This window comes from Hesperophylax consimilis, chromosome 15, assembly GCF_061612785.1.
Source record: "Hesperophylax consimilis isolate HC1 chromosome 15, BYU_Hcon_1.0, whole genome shotgun sequence".
Lineage (NCBI taxonomy): Eukaryota > Metazoa > Arthropoda > Insecta > Trichoptera > Limnephilidae > Hesperophylax > Hesperophylax consimilis.
Window position 1 is genome coordinate 379992 of NC_142850.1, and position 22769 is coordinate 402760.

Consider the following 22769-nt stretch of genomic DNA (forward strand, 5'->3'; position numbering starts at 1 on the left):
TTTTTTATAACATGAAAGGGAGAAAATGAACATTTCTCTGAATATGTATAAAACGATATATAACAAAAAAAAAACATTTCTCTGAAAATATTTAGCTATTATGGGGAAACTGCTCCTAGTACATATTATGTGTAAACACATTATCTGGTAATACTGTACAATTTACCAACACTTTATTTTGCAAAAAACAAGTAAGTTATTTCGAAAATAAAATCATCTGATGCACGGCCAGTTGTGCAAAATTTTTGAGTCAGCGCACGACAGAGGTATTAGGTCTCGGGAGCTCAGTATTCCAAAGGTTAACCTATACTGTTTTTTATTTGTAACATCTGTGCATTCTTGTGACATCTGTGCACTATTGTACCCCAAACTATATAAACACGCCCTGATGCTATAAATGTGTTGCCATTACATGTACCTCTATACTAGGTGGAATATATTATTTCAATTCTGTCATGGAGAGAATACAATAAACTAGGCAATGAACAATAGATGTCGCTGATATTTTCGATTTAAATTTTGACTTTCAAATCCAAATTAATTCAGCACTTTTTAGTTAATGTAAATAGCCAGTGATCATTTATGCACATGCTTAATTATTCACAATATCTTTTAAAATTTTTTGTTTTTTATTAATCAGATATAAATTTCCACGGTTCTTTAAAATTAGTGTGATAATAGCTTATCAAGTAAATTGTATTTAATGCTTTATTTTTAAAATCTTTTTATTTATGTTATACTATTGTTTTCAGTTTAATTTTTATACATTATGTAAAAGACCCATTTGGTTACACATATTGTTTGTTTGTATTTACAGTCTCAGAAGAACATGAAGGAGACGATATGGCGCTGCAAGCGATTAACCAGGGAGATGCAAGCGTACTGGAAGAGGTACGACCGAGTGGAGCGGGAGACCAGAAGGAGGATGGAGAAGGAAGCAGAAGAACAAAGAAAGGTTTGCTTCTGTTTGCTATTTTTTAATATTATTCTATTATAACATAGGCAGAATCCAAATAGAGTGTGATTATTCGTTATTGCTCTTCTAACCCCCCCTTCCCTTCCTAGAGCTGTATATTTTCTATAGACAAAGTTTTGTCTGACAATCAAACAGTAATTTATTTTTAGAGAACAAATATTTTTAATTTTTTATTTATATATATGTGAGTACCACACAATAGTGCCAACTGTTTTCCTACGCACACTACGCAAATTTCAATAATAGTATTGTGGATAGCTAATTGTTTATTATTTCTTTACATTGTGTCTTTTTTACGTTAGAATTAGGAACCTCACTAAGACAAGCCTGTGTTGAGGTTAATCATTTTACAAAATAATAAAAATAACACAAAGATTATATTTTAATGTAACAATATTGTTACTACGAATTAATGTTTCTACGAATTGGGTATATATTAAGCTAATTCCAGCCAATTAATTACAGTATAATATAGTAAATTTATTTTACATTAAAATAAATCTATCAGATATTTATGTCCCATTTTAACAACAAAACGAGCAACAATTGTCAGTAAATGCCAAGCTCCAAAAAACATAATCTTGAAGATCAAATCAATTTGTTTGAAGACCTTCCCCACCAATGCCACTTTCTTTCACACATCCCTTGCCGATCTGGACACCGCAGAACGACGTTGAATGAGAAGCATAGGAATGCATTGTGTGGGATGAATGTTGTTCTTGTAATAATAATAATAGTTGGCTTTTACATCTATTTTCATATAAAATGTATGAATTGTAAGTTGTCCAGATATCTGATGCGTCGCATGCTTTATGCACGTGGATTCATTGTGTTACCTTTATTCCTATATAAATTAGTTAAAAAATATATTCAATGCCTGGAATTGCTAAATATAATTCAATTAAATGGACCTGCGTGCTTCTGTCCTATTTGAAGTGGATCTATGCAAAAAAAACTGTAAATTGCTTGAACGGACTACGTAATAATTCCAAGAACATGATATCAAAAGTGAACACTTTCAATTGTGAGCTGAAAAAAATGAAGTCCATAAAAGTGTGCTTTTCTGATGTCATGAGTAACTTATTGTTATTTCTATTATCCTGTCATAATATTATATTTTTCGTTTTTATCTGTTAAACTTCTGTTAAACACACGGAGGAAATCTATAATTGGTTTTATTTTTGGTGTAATATAAAATTTTTAAAATCCAACTGTTAATTTCCCAAAGATCAATAAATAATGTTTAAGTGAGTAAAACACAATTTCATCAAAAGAAGGAACGTAACCACTCAACCACGGAGGCTGTCAAAATATACAATAATAATAATAATTTTATTGTATATTTTATACTCTGCCAGAGTAGAAGATACTCACAGCGACTTTATCTTTCAAAATTGAAAACTGTTTGAAATGGTTTTGACAGTGTTTGGAAACTGCATCTGAACAGATTCTTACCAACCTTTCTCTTCCCGTTTTATCTTCCCATCCCCTATTTCGTTTTGACTCTTAGAATTCTCCAATTGCGAAGCGGAAGTACAATTGGTAACGGGCCTCTACTGCGACTTGGCTACTACTGATATATACTAATAATAGTTTGATGTAATGTTTTATTGGACAAGTTTGCCAATAACACATTGCATTGTAGCATTCAATGATAATAATAGATAATAAAAAATAAGTAACAAAAATACATAATGTTATTTTTCCCATTTCAGATGGACGTAGAGTTTATCGAGGCGAAAAGGCAACAGCGCAAACTCAATTTCCTCATCACACAAACAGAGCTGTATGCCCATTTCATGTCGCACAAGATCGGCAAGGACATTTCGCCCGCCTCCCAGCTGCGGATCCTCAGTCAGCTGGACGAGGAGACCGGGCCAAGGAGCCTGGCACACTTGGATACCTATGATGTGTGAGTTCAAATAAATATTAGCACTTTAATTTTATGGGACGAATACACTAGCATCCAGTGGCATGCGTTGCTCTATGACTGTCTAAATACTAGGACTGTCTGCAATGACAGATGCCTCAAATATCAATAAATGCTCTCAATCAGTGTTAGAAAAAACAAGATGGTGTGTTTTGGTTCATTCTGACATGGCGTGTTTTGCTATCGCTTTGTGTATTTATTTTTCTAACTGTGGCTCCTTTAGCCTGTCTAATGTCTTTGGAAATGTGTCAAAATAACTGTTATAGTGAAAGCTTTACAATTTGATTTTGCATTGTGCTCATTTAGTGGTAAAAATAGCGTTATAGTTTGCAAGTGAATTCGACAGGAGACTAAAGGATTTCATCTAATGAGATAAGACTCACTCATATTTCGCTTTTGCTGATTGCTTGACGATTAGTTTATGTTAAGATAATTATGTCCCCAAGCTCTCGCGGCCTGGAACAGCGGTGTTAAAGGAATGTAACTTCAATAGCAATAAAAAATAACAAAGTTATGTCGAGCACACGGATGGCATCGCATAATTGCGTATTTGTTTACTGGTGAATAGAATTTGTTTATCTTGAAGAACCTAGTGAAAAAACAAAAAGAGGCATCGAGAAGAAGGGGGGAAAAAAGAGGTAAAAATAAGCGGAAGAGAAATGGATGAGCCAAAAAAACAAGAAGAGTTAAGAAGAGGCAAAAAGAGAACGTGAGACGCATGAAGTTGCAAGAAGAGCCATGATGAGGCAATATAAGAAATGAAGACGAAACAGGAGGAATGAAGAGGCAAGGGAGAGTCAAAAAGAGGCGCAAAGAGTCAAGAGAAATTGGGAAGAAGCAGGGAGAGGCTACGAGAAGATGCAAGAAGAGTAGGAGAAGGAGAGCAATAAAAAGAGAGAAGAGATTTTAGTGGGCAAGAAGAGCCAAGAAAGACCAAGAGAGGGCAGGATGACGCAAGAAGTTGAGTCAAGAAGAAGCAAAGGAAGCCAGAAGAAGCAAGAAAAACCAAGAAGAGACTAGAAGAAGCAAGAGGAGGGGGGGGAGAAGATGAAAGATGAGTCGAGGTGAGTTAAGAAGAGCCAAGAAGAGCAAAGAAAAACCAAGAATAGACAAGAAGAGATAAGAAGGTGCAAGAGAAGTCAAGGCAAGCCACGAAGTGCCAAGAAGAGTCCAGAAGAGTAAAAAAAGAGTCAAGAAGAAGGAAGATATAAGGAAAACAAAACAATGCTCAATCAATTCCCTTATTCCTGCTCACCCTAAATTCCAATATTGTAATAGTTTGCCATGTATACCAGTCGATTGAACTCCAACATCCTTCCTCTCCTCAGAGCACGTGTTTCAAGTCCTAACAAATCAGTGCCCCTGGTGTACCGTTTGCACCTAGACAGGAGTGCTCATGGCCGGGGTAGTACATTCGTATCGTATATCAATCAGTGTTAGAAAAAACAAATTGACAACTTCTAGTAATGAATTAATGCATAGATTGGTCCTGGTAATACTCAAACTGTAGACAGAAGTGGCGCCATCTACATTTTTAAATGATAATTTATATTTCATAATTCCAGTGAGGTGATGAAAGAGCAGGCAAAGCATAATGCCATGGATGCCTTTGAGACAGACAGGGCCCGCGCCAGCAGGTTCCTCGGTGGTCTGCCCGGCAGCAGCGGTGAACATGCCCAACCTTCACTCTTCAGGGGCACCTTGAAGGGGTATCAGCTTAAAGGAATGAACTGGCTGGCTAATTTATACGATCAGGTAATAATAGTATTTTTTTTGGATGGATTAACTGGGTTTTATATCCTTTCTAATAAAATATTCTTTTCCCCTTTTTTCTTTTTACATGGCGTGACACTAACACATTTCACAGAATATTATGTAAAAAAATACAGTACTTGGTGTATAAGAAAATGGGATATACAGAGATTAAATTGCACGAAAATCACCCCAGGATGTCTAAAAATAAATCACTTTATTGTGGTGGGCAAAATCTAGGGTTTTAATAGGAACGGATTTTACCATTACGCGTTGTTGACCGTGTTAATTCAAAATCGTATAAAAAAAGACCTTTGTAAAACAGAATTGACTGTACTCTCTTGCTTATCCTTGCTTTATATATTATTATCACTATATTCATTATATTGTCAGTCAATAGTGAAATTCTTGCAGGAATGCATAGTGTAAAATAGGTTATATAGGTGACATTTATTTTAAGTAACACAATCATTGAATTGCAGGGTATCAGCGGCATACTAGCCGACGAGATGGGGCTTGGCAAGACGGTGCAGTGCATCGCTTTCCTTTGCCACGTCGCGGAGCGCCTTGGAGTATGGGGGCCCTTCCTCGTGGTGTCTCCGGCCAGCACCCTGCACAATTGGCAGCAGGAGATGCAGAGATTCGTGCCTGATTTCAAAGTGGTGAGTTTAATGCCTCGATTTTAGGTTGAAAATAAACAATTCTTAATGATCCCTGAGGCATATGTATTGTAAAACCATGATCAAAATGTGGAGTTCTGGAAAGAATGCAAGGCTAAGATTAAATAGATAAAGTTAAGATGGTTTGAACATATAGAGCGGATGACCGAAGAAAGGACTGTAGGCAGAATATATGACTTGGAAGTGAATGGTAGAAGAAGTTGGGGACACCCAAGAAAGACATAGCACGACCAAGTGAATCAAATGCTTGAGTCCAGCCATGTAAAGAATCAGGATAACTGAAGAGTACCTGTGATAGAGACTCAATCTTTGCCTTAATAAGACCTTCTCTTGCAGACTTCGTACATAAAGTAGTCAAGGCTTCAGTAACAGTCTTTACAGCTCTTTCAACTGCTTGAGTATGACATGGCAGACGCAGAAGAGGCAATTTACCTTCTCCCCCTTCTGCTACAAATAATTGAAGTTCTTCATCCGATATATTCTTCAGTATTGGGGGTTCGGTTACATTTTGCTGCCAATTAATAAGGTCGTAGTAATATGATGCATCGAGGTTTATGTTTGGAAGTTGGAACAGCCTTGTTTTACTTAGTTTCTTACTGCGTGCTTTTAGAACACGACGCGCAGCTAATTCCCGGATATGCTTGTGAGGGTCAGTTTACATTGCAAGTAGTAAATTTTCGGGGTGTGCGAAGTAACTGTTTCTTTCTATGACTGGATCAATTATAGTTTTTAGTTCAGGGGATAAGTATCTAGACGCTGAAATTAGCTGCCATAGGTGACGTGCTCCATCTTTACAGGTGGGATGAGTTTTAATACTGAACCAAGTCGGAGCATAAACTTTAACAACGTACGTTGCTAAAATAATAAGATTCTCTGTAGGAGCTTCCGTTGCAACATAAAGACGAAGAATTCGGTTAACACGCGTAAGCCATCTGGCATGAGGCATTTTTCCAGGAGATTTGTGGCCTAAATCTTCAGGTAATTCCCCCACCGTAACTGCAGATACGATTTTATACAAATATAACTGATCTGTACTTAGGTCTTTAGTTAATAATTCAGGCAACTCTCCGTCAATTTTCTGAAAATGAACAATAGGCTTTTTTTCACAGTTTTCTAAAGCTAGTCCTATTGTCCCTGAATATGTTTGAGGTCCAGATGTCTTACCGTCAAGATGTGTGAACAAATGACGAAATGGTAACTCGTTCATGTGAAGCAAGCAAATTATCCATTGCAATGGTTTATCCAAACGTTTTTCAAGCAAACGTATTATACCTCCATGTTTTCCAACGTTCACGTTCGTTCCGTCACATCCAATGGCCATTAATGGTTCAAATGGTATTTCTTCCTTTAAAAAATATTCGACAATTGTTCTTTCTATAACTTTCGACGTGCCAGAGTTTGGTGCAATATAACCCAAATATATTGAGTCTGGCTCTTTTATCATTGAAATATGCTCTTCAATGATTAGTTCTCTGTAATGCCTCCCCCCTTTTTCCCTGATAATTAATGTTTTATTTTTCCGGCCATCAAAATATAATGCGGGTGTGAAAATATTAAGGCACAACAACTATGTGTTGTGCCTTAATATTTTCCCTTGTTTCTTTCGTTCTCTGCGAAGTTTACTTTTGTCAATAACTGGAATATTAGACTTGATGTCATACAGAACTGCTGAGGCAATGGCTGCCGCTGCTCTATCCGAAACTCCATATCTATCACAAGTTTTCGACAGTGTAGAATAATCAATAGTGACCGCAGCCTGCTTCTGAGGCATTTGAGATACAACATTTGGTTTGAAAACATCATTGCAATCGGATTCATTTGATGCATAAGACGTGGAAATATCGATTAGAGAGGTAGTTGGATTATCTGTGCTTTCCTTTTTAGACGTACGCAAGGATTTTTGCTTCAGAAGCTTTCTTTTCAACGGAGTGAGTTTTCATTCGTTTTGTTGTAGCGGTATCCACATTTCCTATTATCATTTTTCGTGTAGTACGTTGGTCACTAATGAAATTCTGTTCATTTACAGGTATTTTTTATCTTTAGGACAGTCACATGTACTGAAATCTTTGCATTTGCAAGATGAAATATCAAACAGCACTTTACTTCTGCGACGGAATTCCTCCATTTTTTTCTCCGGAATTTTAGGATGTGACTTAAGAAGGCTTTTGCATTTAAAATGATATGACCTCAACATGCGTGCTACTCGCGAGTGTGTAACGATGGGAATAGAAGCCTTTCTCCATATTTCTTCAATTCGTGCTGTCACAGTACACTCTAATTGCTGAAATTTGGGTTCTAGTTTGGTCTCTTGATTTAATTTTATTTGATGCCTGGTCCACTCAAAAAACTTCATAACATCACAATAAGTTGGTAAAACATTGTCTTTAACGTCGCAAATTTCACCAAATATGGGACTTTTTAACGCATTCCGAGTACGTTCCATTGCGAAAACTTGTGCAACGCGACCTACCGCTTAAAGAGCCGTAGCGATACTGACTCCAAACTCCAAACTCCGACGTCGGTTACGCAGAGTCGCTGCGCTTAGTGCAATCGGTGCTTCCCCCGCCCTCACCTCGAGCCACTAATAATCAAAACTCGGATTTTTTGTAAATGAATTCGTAAATACGTACCATATTTTCCATAGAATATTACAAAAAATATAGTATAAAAGATTCGTAGTAACTTTTATACACACTAGAAAATACCTCTAAAAATGAAAATTTTCAAAACTTTGAAGTGAATCCGGAGGAAGAAGATCGTATCAGAAATTTAAAAAATTTTAAACACGTCGGTTTGAACCCATTTGGCACCCTTTTATCACTAACAGAATCTAAAATTATCATTTTTTTTTAAATGACCCACCTTAATGGTTAGTGAGTTCGTTCATTTTGTCAATTTTTTTTCCAGGTGCCATACTGGGGTAACCCGAACGAGCGTAAGATCCTGCGTCAATTCTGGGAGAGGCGCGACCTGCACACGCGCGAGGCCGCCTTCCACGTGGTAATTACGTCGTACCAGATCGTGGTGGCTGATATCAAGTACATGAACCGCATCAAGTGGCAGCACATGATCCTGGACGAGGCACAGGCCATCAAGTCCTCGGGATCACAGAGATGGAAGCTTCTGCTCGGATTCAGCTGCCGGAATAGATTGCTGCTTTCTGGTGAGCTAAAATGTTTTTTATTCACGTTGGTGTATTTAAAAAATATATTTTTCTTATTCCTGTGACAGAACAGTGTCAGCCAAACTGTGTTCCGCAGCATGCTAGTGTGTCGCTAGAAGTCTCAGGTGTGCCTCGAAGGAAGAAGCCTCAAAATTGTTCATTTTAAATAATACCTATTAATTTAAAATTTCTTCAATTCAACATCTATTTAACATCTATCATCAACATCTATCTATCAATATCTATCTAAATAAATTCAACATCTACATAATCAAATAAATATTTGTCACATTCGTACATATTCGTCCACGCCAGACAGGGATACAGTGACGCTGGTATATATGCATCAAAATCAAATTCCCCCCGTTGCATTACTGTGTTAAAATATGGATTCTGACTTTTAAGTGTTTGCTGCTTCATACTGAAGTATGTTGGCTTTCAAAAAGAAAAGTGCTATCATGATTTATCTCTTTGTGAACAGAAATAATTTCTTCCTTTGATGCTGAAAATATAAGATATGATTTTCTTCACGAGGACGATTGGTGGTTAGAAGTAACATTTCTTAGTGATCGTTTTGAGGTGTTAAACAATTTAAATTCAAGCCTGCAAGGAGCCAACTAAAATATTACATATTACAATTATAGGAAAATTAAAATCTTTTACTGAAAGTTAGAACTGTGAACCAGAAAAGTTAAAAATTTGCAGCTTCCCATTCTTCCCCAAACAAATTAAAAAATTTGCCAGACTTGCAGAGGACATTAGAACTCCTTTCTGCATCATTTTACATCACTTGATTATCAAAGTACCAGTGGATCATCAATCCATTTGCAAGATTTGACTACCCACCTGATACTAACAGAGGAGGAAATTTTATTAGATCTAATAAATGACCCTATGCTCAAAGCTTCATTTTCTAAGCTAGAGTTGTCAGAATTTTGGATATCGCTTTTGAGTCAATATCCTCGAATGGCTACAGCAGCAATTAAATCTCTGTTGCCATTTGGACCTGAGTGGAAATGAAATCCAAAAACGAGAGTGATTATAGGTGATAGATGAGGAGTTACATGTTTGTTTATCTAATTTAAAGCCACATTTTCACAAAATTCTTTCTAAAAATCAATTGCATCCTTCGCACTAATAAAATTATAACCACCTATGTATATGTTGATAAAATAATAAAATTCTATACATACTAATAAAAAATCCCATTCAAAAGTGTGCCGTGAAGCAAAAAAGTTTGGCCAACACTGTGATTATATTTTTAAAATTGATACAATCATGTAAAAGTGCTGAAATGCCAGCTCCATAAATGCACAATCTACAACCTATTATTTAAATTTCTTTCAGGTACTCCAATACAAAACAGCATGGCGGAACTATGGGCCCTCCTGCATTTCATCATGCCAACTTTGTTTGATTCGCACGACGAGTTTAATGAGTGGTTCTCCAAGGACATTGAAAGTCATGCTGAGAACAAAACTGCCATTGACGAAAGTGAGTTTCTAAACCCAATATTTTTTTATTATTATGTTTACTCTGAAAAAAAAAATCTCTCTAACATAGTTTCAAGGAGTTTAGTGAAAATAAACATTTTTTTTTAAAGAAAGACAAACTTTCCCTAACCTGAAAATATTTGAAAATATCCTACTACCACCACAGAAAGTGGAAAATGTTACTTGTGTTGTGATGGAGGACTTAGCCAGCCGAGGAATTGTACACACTAGGTTGGGACTCAAACGCGATGTCAACTCAGTCACTGACCGGTCAAATCATCCTAACTCATATTGACTGTTACCGTGAGATTACGTGATCATAATTTTCAGTTTTTTTGGTTCACAGTTCTAACTAGCAATTTTTTCCATTTTTCCAGTAAAAAATTTCAGAATTATTTTTTTCAAGGATCAAAAATTTTTGATTGATCAAATGTTTTTATAATAATTTCCCAGCCAATTTTCCCAGAATCTTTTTTTCAGAAGAATAAAAATTTCCAAACTTTACGCATATCGAAAAGATAAATGTTTTTTTATAAATATTCAGAGCTATTTATTAGCAATTTTCGGAGAGAAAATTTTCCGATTTACAATTTTCTCGACAGAATTTTTTTTCTGAATCAAAAATTTCCAAACTACACATAATATCAAAAAGATTAAACTCTTTTAAAAACGTCCCCGACCTGTTATCAGACCAATTTTCCCAAAATATCAAAAATTTCGAATCAGAAGATCAAAAAGATAAATGTCTAATCAAACATTATGTTTTCCAAAGTCAAATATAAAAATTGAAAAGGAAAAATCTATCTTATGAACCAAACTTCATGTACGTTCCTGTCACGGTATTTTGTCCCGGTGACTGCTGCCGCTGGATCGCCCCATAGTATTTTGTCCCGGTGACTGCTGCCGCTGGATCGCCCCATAGTATTTTGTCCCGGTGACTGCTGCCGCTGGATCGCCCCATAGTATTTTGTCCCGGTGACTGCTGCCGCTGGATCGCCCCATAGTATTTTGTCCCGGTGACTGCTGCCGCTGGATCGCCCCATAGTATTTTGTCCCGGTGACTGCTGCCGCTGGATCGCCCCATAGTATTTTGTCCCGGTGACTGCTGCCGCTGGATCGCCCCATAGTATTTTGTCCCGGTGACTGCTGCCGCTGGATCGCCCCATAGTATTTTGTCCCGGTGACTGCTGCCGCTGGATCGCCCCATAGTATTTTGTCCCGGTGACTGCTGCCGCTGGATCGCCCCATAGTATTTTGTCCCGGTGACTGCTGCCGCTGGATCGCCCCATAGTATTTTGTCCCGGTGACTGCTGCCGCTGGATCGCCCCATAGTATTTTGTCCCGGTGACTGCTGCCGCTGGATCGCCCCATAGTATTTTGTCCCGGTGACTGCTGCCGCTGGATCGCCCCATAGTATTTTGTCCCGGTGACTGCTGCCGCTGGATCGCCCCATAGTATTTTGTCCCGGTGACTGCTGCCGCTGGATCGCCCCATAGTATTTTGTCCCGGTGACTGCTGCCGCTGGATCGCCCCATAGTATTTTGTCCCGGTGACTGCTGCCGCTGGATCGCCCCATAGTATTTTGTCCCGGTGACTGCTGCCGCTGGATCGCCCCATAGTATTTTGTCCCGGTGACTGCTGCCGCTGGATCGCCCCATAGTATTTTGTCCCGGTGACTGCTGCCGCTGGATCGCCCCATAGTATTTTGTCCCGGTGACTGCTGCCGCTGGATCGCCCCATAGTATTTTGTCCCGGTGACTGCTGCCGCTGGATCGCCCCATAGTATTTTGTCCCGGTGACTGCTGCCGCTGGATCGCCCCATAGTATTTTGTCCCGGTGACTGCTGCCGCTGGATCGCCCCATAGTATTTTGTCCCGGTGACTGCTGCCGCTGGATCGCCCCATAGTATTTTGTCCCGGTGACTGCTGCCGCTGGATCGCCCCATAGTATTTTGTCCCGGTGACTGCTGCCGCTGGATCGCCCCATAGTATTTTGTCCCGGTGACTGCTGCCGCTGGATCGCCCCATAGTATTTTGTCCCGGTGACTGCTGCCGCTGGATCGCCCCATATTATTTTTCCAAGGAACCGGCTGTTTGTGGAAGCGGTTCCTTTTGGCTTTTATAAAAATTTGATAATTATGATATGCCTATGAACAAAATATGTATCCAAAATGATATTATATACATAAATGTAAATGGTAATCTTGAAATTTTGGAGCTCTCAAACCGATTTTGTTGAAATTGCCATAGGGGAAGAGAAACTCGAATTGTATATTAATGTTAATTAACTTGATATGTATTCGATTTCGGCGGCGTTCTTTATTTTTTGAGTTCTGATTGGCAGTAAATTTCTTAATTATTAATTAGTTTTCATTCTTTCAGTGAATTTCAAATTAACAAAGTTATACGCCATACATATATAACGTAGGCATTCACAGATGGTTTTTATTTGGTTAGAAAAATGAAAATGTTAATTTTTTCACTAATTGAAAAACTGGAGAATACTCTTTTTACCGAAACCATACATATAATACAAATCCTTAATATAACATGTCTATTATGTAGTGATATTCTTTTCTGATCTGAACACTTATATTTGCAGAGCATCTCTCACGTCTCCACATGATTTTAAAACCATTCATGTTACGGCGGATAAAGAAAGATGTAGAGAACGAGCTTTCGGACAAAATTGAAGTAATGGTGTATTGTCCATTGACCACACGCCAAAGGCTTCTGTATTTCGGTAAGACTGGTTTGGTTTTGTTACTTTACAAATAAGTTTTATGTTATATATACATAAGTTTCACATCTGCAACTGAATTGTTTATTTTGTAAATATCTCTGTACGGACACCCATGTTGCTCATGCCAGTGACATTGACTGCTTCCTCTTGAAGGTACTTCAGGTAAGGATTTGCCAATGAAACAATGACCAAGAAAGTTGTCGGATAAGTGACTGGTTGGACCAGCGGCATCCCTATTTATTGGTATAAAATATAAACAGTGCCTAGAAGTGTTAAATTGTTAACAAATTATTGATCGACTACAGGACACATGTATGGGAATTTTATAAATCGCACATGTATTGATGTTTTGAGAACCAAGTACATATAATATATATTAATACAGACGCATGATTGACGGGACGGCAGCGAGTGGGCGCGGGACGGTAGATTTAGTAACAATGCATAATAATAATGCCAGTCTGAGAAGTACCCCTAAAAGTTGGAATTTTTGAAAGGTCATTTATTTTTTTAACTTGTACTATCATGCAGAATCACTTCGCGAAGTTAGTGCACTTTACCCCCGACCATTTATTGGACAACCAACATCTCTGTCCATAGGTCACCCCGTGTGATTCGCTACCTTTGGTGATTAAACAGGAGTGCCCGGGTTTATCGGGATCTGGAAAGTGTATTAATGTTTTTCTTTTTGTTTGAAGCTCTGAAGAAGAAGATAAAGATTGACGACCTCCTTCACTATTCAGTGGGAGGAGAACCAGGGCACAATGTAGATAAAAATTTCACATCTAATCTTATGAATCTAGTCATGCAATTTCGAAAGGTGAGTACCCAGACTTAATAAATTATTAAAAATATGATGGATTTAATAAAGAATTTTATGACTGGCCCATAAAGGACCAATCATCACTCTGCTTTCAGGTGTGCAATCATCCTGAACATTTTGTTTTAGGTTTGCAACCGTCCTGAACTTCATTTCTCTTTTGCAACCATTAACTGTTTGTTTTGTTTCAGGTTTGCAACCATCCCGAACTTTTTGAAAGGAGGGATGTAAAATCGCCACTCTTCATTCCCACGGAAGAGTTTTTAGTTCCAAAATTAATAGCCGATACTACCTCATTAACGATACCCTTACCCTCTAAGCTCCACCTGCTGTACAATAAGTTTTCTATATTTGCAAAGGAATATGTGCATAGGAATATATTTAACGACGAAGAAAGAGGGGGTATTTTTAGCTTTACAAGATTTATTGACATATCAGCTGAAGAAATCAGTAATATTACTTTAGGGGAATGGTATTGTTTGTAAGTATAAAAGTAAACATGTACATTGTCAATGCCATAGAATAAAGAATAAAACAAGAAGTGCCTTGTGGGTGTGTTTCGTGATCCAATTATTTTGTAAACTGGGTTTAGGCACTTCTTGTGTTATTGTTTATTCTATGGTCAATGTAAAGTTCTATGAAGGTTATATTCAAGTTCTGTTATTATATCATTATAGGCTAGTTGTTTCACAAAACTGAAATAATAATAGAACTTGAATAGAACCTTCAATGTGCTACATTATTACGCCGCATTACTGAAATAGCAAGAGTCGTAGATATTTTCAGTATTGCCCTGAGATATGTGTAAATGTTTAGTGAATTGATCTGTTGATTGATCAGACACTTGCCCTATTCCTTTAGCAACAAATTATAAATGGGATCTACTCAGAATGTGTTTTCTTTTCTTTCAGAATTAATTACATGTTAGCCGTGTATAAGTGTTTGGACAAAATACGACATCGACACACTTGGTGGTCAGAGAAAAAAGACCACACTGAAGTTAGTAAAAGAGATGTTTGCTCGTCTTTTCGCCGCGCTCCCAAAGAAACCGGCTATAATAATTGCTATTACGATGGTGTGCTGAAAAAACACAAACTAATAATTTGCCCGAATGGAAACACTATAAAATTCAGTAAAACAGACAGCCCAACTTGGGAGGGGCTATTATTTACGGATTCATTTGCTACAAAAGGTGAGTTCCTTTTTTATGTTCTTAACCTTACGATGGTGAACATATAACCAAAGTGCTAAATCTGTCAGCTCGCCTTTAACATGCCAAGATCCAAAAAAGAATCCCTTAGATACCCCACGCATGTTATTATTATGTTTATAGGTTTTGTAAGAATACTAAAAATTCCGGCATGTACAGAGTGGGGCAAAAGTAATGTCATAATGTGAATGTGCCATAATTTTTGCCAATGGCGTCAAATGCCATTGTGCTTTGACATTCATGTTGTAGACAGAAAGAGAATTAGTTGAAGAACGCCTGAATTATTGTTACTGATTATTTGACCAATTTCCGCTGTTGTTTTAACGCAGTGTGAATTTCGTCGTCATTTTCCTCATCATCCTATGTTATAATGCGAATTGGCTGTCATTTTATTAGAAATGAAAAAAGGCTCTGTTTTTCCACGGGAAGTTTATTAATTATTATAACGTGAGATATAGAAACGATAATTCATTATATTTTGATTTGTTGGTTTTATTTCATCAACTTAAAGCTCAATTGAAATCAGATATGAGTTCATCAGCAGAATGTTGCCTGCTCATAAATAATAATATTAAAAATGGAACTACTTTACTAACAAAGGTGAGCCTAATATAATAAACCTCCCAATACGCCGTACGATGTTGAAATGCTAACATTCGAATTCCTTTGGAATTATGCAGAAAAATTGCCTTTTTATACAATTCAATCCAACCAGGCAGAACAATAAGTGACCAAACTGTCAATAACTTATGTGTATTACAATACTCACCAGATAGAATCATACACTTTAAAACAAACTTTGAAGACGATTTTGCCGAATTGCTACTACAGCCGAAATTGTAGAATAATATGAATTATAATGAAAATATTCCAAAACTATAGACAGAATTAAAATAAAAGAATCAAAGTGGAAACATTGAACAGGAGCTTAAATCTATAATACTGCAAGATTGTCATAGTTATTACAATTCATTACTGTATCAATGACTTCAATTTTGAAATTTGTAGCTTTATAATAATGAACTGCAGTGAAAAATATTTTGACTTCAAAAATATATATTCACATAGATCAACAAAAGCTGATTCTGAATATATATGTGGTAATAAAATGTTGTTTGGTTGGTATGACTAATCTGCTAATTATTATAAGCAATATCCATACAAATTGAAACTTCAAACAAATTTCAATTTGTATTTTAGGTAAGTAATTATTCCTTTTAAAATTTTGCTATACTTTGTGCCATGCATAAAAAACCTTGTCTTATAAACCTTAGTTTATCATTAAAATATAATCTTCTAATTATTAACAACCAGTGAAACCTATGGTCTAATTTTTCTACATCAGGGTTGCCAATTCGTGGAGAATTATCAGTATAATATAAATATTTAAATTTCCCAGGACCGATGTACTTTACGCACACGGACCACCATGTGCACACTATGGCTGAGACGGTGGAGCACCGGCTCATTCGCAGCAAGCACGCCTCTCCGGCCTCCGTGTTACCAGCGCTTGTTCCCCTCCCTCTCCCCGTCGTCAAGCTGGAGCCCACCTCACCCAAGGTATAGGTACTAATCATAACATAAGCCCGGCTTATCAGTCGGTCTGTATCGTCGCTATGTGCCACATTTTTCACTTAAATTTAAGCAGGCTAAATCAGCCGCAGAATAGATATTATTATTTTAGACGTTGCGGCGCTAACAGTGACAAATGTCAAATATGACGTTTAGATGATTAATTACGTATTTCCATCTCACCAAAATACTTTATTTATTGTTTTTATTTTAGTAATTTGTACATTTAAGTTTACAAATGACTAATTAATTATTACATACAAATATACTATGTTTTTTTTTCTTGCTTGATGTGGCTCCTACACAACATCTTGAACTTTTCAATTGGGGCAGACTTAAGGTTTTCCGGCAGCGCGTTATAGTATTTCATCCCTTTATATAATATACTATTCTGGGTATTCGCTTTGTCCTTCTTTGGTAGCCTGATTTGATTGTACGTCCTAGTTTTATGTTTGTGTATGTCCTTGTTGTATACAATTTTATTCGAAAAATATTTGGGTAGCAGGTTGTTTACAATTTTGTGTAAAAATATCATCGTGTTCAAGGTCAACATCTGTTTCACCGTTAGCCAATTTAGTTCGTTTAACATTTTATTTACTTTTGAATACCTATTTCGTCTGAGTATTGTTCTCATTGCCCTATTTTGGAGAATTTGAAATTTATTTTGCTCTCGGTCGTTACACAGGAAAAGGATAGTAGCAGTAATTAAAATTTGGAGCAATAATGGAGTTAAAAATGGTGATTGCATTTTTTTCGTACAGTTTTTGGCGAATTCTTCCCAAAAAAGATATTTTTTTTCCAATTTTCTTTTGGGTATATTCCGCATGTTTGTTAAAGTTCGGTTTGGAATCTATTATAACTCCCAAGTATTTTATATTGGTAACATTTTCAATAATTTCACCATCAATTTTGATTTTGCTTTCACTGGATGTCTTCTTATAACCAATTACCATACATTTTGTTTTTTTTGTATTTAATTTAAGCTTATTTATTTTTAGCCATCTTGATACATTATCTAGTTCATTATTTAAAATATGTATTAGTTCTTCATAGTTTTCTCCAATTATATATATAAGTGTATCATCGGCAAATAGTCGTACTTTGCATTTTGAAAATATTTTCACCATGTCATTAATATAGAATATGAACAATAGAGGTCCAAGGACTGATCCCTGTGGTACTCCTAATTTATTTTCCATTGGTTTTGAAAATTGATTATTAATTTTTGTTACCTGTATTCGGTCTTTCAAATACTCTTTTATTAATTTAATGGCTAGAGTTGAGAAACCAATTTCTTTAAGCTTTCTTATCAATATTTCTCGATCTATGGTTTCGAATGCCCTTTGAAAATCCAAGAATATTGCTAAGATAAATTTATTACTATTCATTCCTTCTTTCCATTCTTCAACGATTACATTTAACGCTGTTTCACAAGAATTATTACATCTGAATCCCGATTGTTCTTGGTATAAAATATTGTGTTCATCTAAGTATTGCAATATTTTTTCTTTTATTATCACTTCAAGTATCTGTTCATATTTCGGTAAGGTGTTTATTGGTCGAAATTCTTCACATTTTCTGGTATTTTTAACCTTTGGGACCGGTATAATGGTAGATAGTTTCCATGACTGTGGAAATTTTCCCTCTTCAATTGTCTGATTAATAATATTTAATAGAGTAGATCCAATTACTGGAAAAGCATCTTTTATCAGACTAATAGTTAATCCATCTGAACTATTTTTTGATTTAATTTTGTTTAAAATGTTAAATAAATATTCTGCAGTTATTTTTCTGAAGACCAATAATTCTTTGTTTGAGTTGTTATTATCATTTGTGGGGTTGAAAACAATGTTGGGTATTAATTTGTTAATTTGAGTGATGCTTTCTATAAAATATTTATTAAAGCTATTAGCCATGTTTTCTTCGTTTATATCTTTTGGGAAGTTTACTATTTTTATGTTGTTTTTGTTATTGCCATGTACTAATTCTTTAATGCTTTTAATACATCTAAATTACCTGATTTTATCAGCATGGACTATTATATTCATTGAGCAATGAGGGATGTTTGATGTTATTAATTGATAATCAATCTAATATAGGACAAATAGTCTGGTAAGATATTATAAGAGGGATTTTTCAACATTCTGACAGTGTTTTCAGCAGTTTGTTCGTCATGTTTCATGAATAATGCATTGACTCCAGCAAACAAATACTATTTAAACTTTAATTCACCTTGCTGATTGAAGTGAGGAACTTTAACAAAAAATCATCTTGCAAATTTATTCCGCCTTAAACATTTTACATTTTGAAAGCTCTTGATCTCCCGATACTATACATATAGGTATTATGTTCCAAGACGCGCTAAGGTCGACATTCCAACCAACTTATTACTTATTTTCTTCTCTGTCATTATTTTGTTCAAATGTAGTGGAGTGGTTATAGTTTTTCTGGATTTTTTTCTATTAAAATTAACTACAGTTGATATGGCAAGAAATCCCAATTGATATGTTGCTGTATCAACCCTTGATGTGGCCACTGATAATGTTCCGCAGAGGTTTTGAAAATCCTAGGCAATGGCCGAAAGGCTAATCTACAGCTGATTCAGGGAGTCCCGGGCTTTATCGTCTTCCTTGCACATGAATGATTTGGCAACAACTATGGTGTTAATTTAGGATGATGTATGTATAAAATAGAATTCTCAAAAATGTGTTTATCTAAAATACATTTTTTTGGCTAAAATGGAAAAAAAGGTGTTTTTAAATCAGGTTTCCTACTCTAATTACCATCTAATCATAAATGTTGTGTATTTGTCTATTATTATAAATATTTTCTTTCTTCTCTTTGTCCACTTTTAATTTGTAGTGTTCGTGAAATATGAATTCAAAGTTATTGAAACTGGAATAATGAATTGTTCAACATTATCCACATACTACTATGTATCATTTATACAGTTGTTTCTATGCATTTTTTTTCCATTATTTTTTTCCCAATATTTTTTCACAAATATTTAGAATTTAAATGACATGTAACTTGTTAAAAAAGGTAAGTTAAGGGAACACACAAAGACACCGCCTGTTCGCGGGTAATATAAAAATTTACTAATAAAATAAGAATGGAAATAAATTTTTAAACAAATCAAAACACAATATCATGCAAGTTGTAATGTATATTTAAAAGTTACGGTATATTAATGTAATATTGTTGTTAAGAAGTGAATGTTTCATGAACAGTGTTTCAACATCTAAATAATTGAGTTATAATTTTAATTCTTTTACGTATTAGAGAAGATTAGCTTTGAATTAATTCCCACAATTTAGAATCCATCACCGCCCGTGACGTCTATAAATTACGTACAAGGTGCGTTTTTGTTCCGTTTTTATTTTGATTTTAAGAAAACACGATGCACATTTTTGACCTTGAACATAATTGCCACCTATGCACTCGTCGTACTGTGCGACCGGCTTCTGTATTCCATCGTCTTAGAAATCTGCCGAATGATATGCTAACCACTACAGCACGGCCGTTTTGACGTCGTTATCAGTGTAGTTGCACTGACCGTCAAGGTGCTTCTAGGTTATAGATTCGATGAGTAGACCGTGCGGACACGTGTCGGCCTTCTGCAATCTTCTGCTCCAGGTCATCACTAATGACAGTCAGTCGTCAACTTTTTCTGTCATTATGCACGTTTGTCTTTCAATGTTCTATCCAATTTTCTTACCGTTCCGTCTTTCAAAGCCATGTCCATTTCACTAATCTGCTGATAAATTTCGGCCAATTTCACATCTGTTGCATTTAAGAAACGAATTTCATTATGTATTTCACAATTGCGTAATTTTTAATGGTGTGAGCCATTTAAAAACGCAAAAAACCCGTATCCTGGTCGAAAGCTTCCATAATGACGTTTGTTGCTAACCAACAGATGCAGGTTCTCGCCGTGCTTGTGAGGAAACCACATTTCAAAACAGTCCTTTTTATTTAAAAAAAAATCACCCCTTAGCTTTTGTAAAGCACCTTTGCTGTAATATTTGCCTTTTTTTTAGAATACAGTTTTTAAGAGATTCTCGATTTAAAGTTATTTTTTGTTCCAGAAGGTGCCCCGCTCCCCTGGGGGTCTCGGCATAGTCAACGAGTGCGCCCCATCCAGCTGCACCCTCCAACTGGTACCGGAGTTCCCCCACCGGGCGCGGGGGGTGGTGGTGCGACCCTGTGAACCCACCCCATTGCCGCCCTTCCTTTATGCCTCCACTGTCAAGGTATGTCATGACAATAACCCGTAGCTCTTTCCACATGCGAGCCGACTTGCACAAAAATGAACCCGATATCATCTGTGAACTGGTGTTCCATTCATGCCTGTCGAGTTTTGCATACGTGCATCAGTGCACAGGGGGTCAATGCTACTAGCTCCTTCGAGCAGGTTCCATTGAAACACCATATTCCATATAACATTCTCGGAATGCCCACATTTTGTCTGTGCATTGGCAATCGTTCTGTTAACAATGGATTGTCAATCAGATGGACCGCCCTCCTTTTCACAAAATCAAGTACGTATTTCAGGGCTTCACACCACAGGTGGCACACAAATTCAATTATTGGACATACTTGATATTTGTTCAGGGTTACTAGCTGGTCAGGATTGAAGACTGTTCAGATTTACTCGGGCTGGTATTTTAGTATCTAGCCCTGATACTTAGTCTGAGATACTGACCCTACCCCAGGCACAAACCTTCTTGAGGTGATGGTCAACTTTTAATCTCAAAACATCTCGAGCTGTTACTACTGATTGGATGCCAAAAGTGGAAGGGGGTTTTAATCAGAGGTAGTTCCTTGGTACGTGCATTTGTGCATTGCACTGCTTGTCTTCAGTTTTCATATAACAACTTAAAACGACATCTGTGCCCCAGTCATCGATGTACGAAAGTGCGCTCCAGTTATAATTCCCGCAAGGTCGTTTTTGAGCTTTCTTCTAGTACAAGACTCCCGCACAAGAGCAAGCGGACCATGCATACCCCGATATGCACAGAACCATGTTTTACCATATTACTGAAACAGCATCGGGCGGTATTGAGACAGCGGTGACATGAGCGAGACAGTTTACACTGTTAACGTCAAATCACGTGTTAGAGCAGTGCAGATATATAACTCATCCTGTGCATTATCGAAGCCCCTTGATGGCGATTGAATTTCGCATCACTTTGATCATGCATAATCCAATGCATTTGGAATGTATTCGCTTAGAAATACGAATGTAAAATGTTAGCGCTATGACATTCAAACCCTAAACAATAAACCAATCAACCTCTCACTGCAAGCGATTAACATTTGCTCCGTATGCAGTACTTCACGGCTGAATCATGTGTGATCATCAAACTCACTATAGACACACCACAGTATTTAAATCATTGCTCGGTGGGATTGTCGGTATTGAAAGGGGCAAAACAGTTGATGTATCAAATTGAAAAATGTATTTTTTTACCCCCAGGTACACTGCGGTACCAGGCACATGTACGCCTGCTCCAGGGCTGCCACCCACCGCTGGATTCGGAGGGAAAGGGGGGCCTCCAGGACTGCCATGTTGGCGCCCCCGCCCCAACCCCCAACCACTGCCTCCGTGCTACTGGTACCAGGTAATTATTCTTCTTGTTATAGCAGTACTTTTTAATCATGTGATTGGAAAACAAACAAATTTAGAACCATCTATAAAGTATAGATTTTACCCTTTGTTTAATGAATAAGGACCTCCAGTGAAAGACATGGCTTAAAAAATATACAGTAAAACCCCTATATTACGTTTTTTAAGGGACTGAAAAAAAAACCTAAACGGAGGGAAAATGTAAATGGGGGTATTGAATTTTATTTTTTATTACAAAAATTGTCTATATATATATTAGGGATACTGAAGAAAAGAACTTTTTATTTAAAAAAAATCATGTATATCATGGGGGGTATTGAAGAAAAACACATTTTAAATTTTAAAAACTATGTGATGATCGCGAATAATGTCAGAAATAAGCGTCACAAATCGAGTTGAAAACCGAATGACAGATGCGTAAATAAACCTAACAAATGATGCTACAGTATTTACACATGGCTAAAATTCAAAAATGTCGGCCAATCACCGCGTTATGCACCGTACCCCGACCAATCACGGCACGGCCGGCTAAAATTAATCACCGCGTTGCGCGCCGTAAGCTGACCAATTACGGCACGGCCGTGTCAAGCCCGCGAGACTAACATTTTTTTGAATATTTTCGACATAAATTGCGGGAAAAAAACGTAAAAAACGAGTATCAAATGTACTAAAATATATCGGGACTGAAATAATTACGCGTAATTGGCGAGAAAACGTTAAATCTGGGGACGTAAAATTCGGGTTTTACTGTATATTCATATTGGTCAACAAACACCGATTCTGAACATATAAGTTTCAGTAA

At 36.7% G+C, this 22769-nt stretch overlaps 1 protein-coding gene across 1 annotated transcript in view; it reads left to right on the top strand.

Annotated features, from left to right (window-relative positions):
- The window catches only part of Ino80 (chromatin-remodeling ATPase INO80), a 176831-nt gene that overhangs the window by 7734 nt on the left and 146328 nt on the right, over positions 1-22769 (top strand). Inside the window, exons 4-16 of the mRNA XM_089640150.1 lie at positions 818-955; positions 2692-2888; positions 4472-4661; positions 5141-5320; positions 8246-8501; positions 9849-9995; positions 12596-12736; positions 13435-13556; positions 13748-14037; positions 14468-14748; positions 16166-16326; positions 20427-20591; positions 21818-21962. Of these exons, the coding sequence (XP_089496276.1) occupies positions 818-955; positions 2692-2888; positions 4472-4661; positions 5141-5320; positions 8246-8501; positions 9849-9995; positions 12596-12736; positions 13435-13556; positions 13748-14037; positions 14468-14748; positions 16166-16326; positions 20427-20591; positions 21818-21962 (2413 nt within the window). The remainder of the gene's footprint in view (positions 1-817; positions 956-2691; positions 2889-4471; positions 4662-5140; positions 5321-8245; positions 8502-9848; positions 9996-12595; positions 12737-13434; positions 13557-13747; positions 14038-14467; positions 14749-16165; positions 16327-20426; positions 20592-21817; positions 21963-22769) is intronic.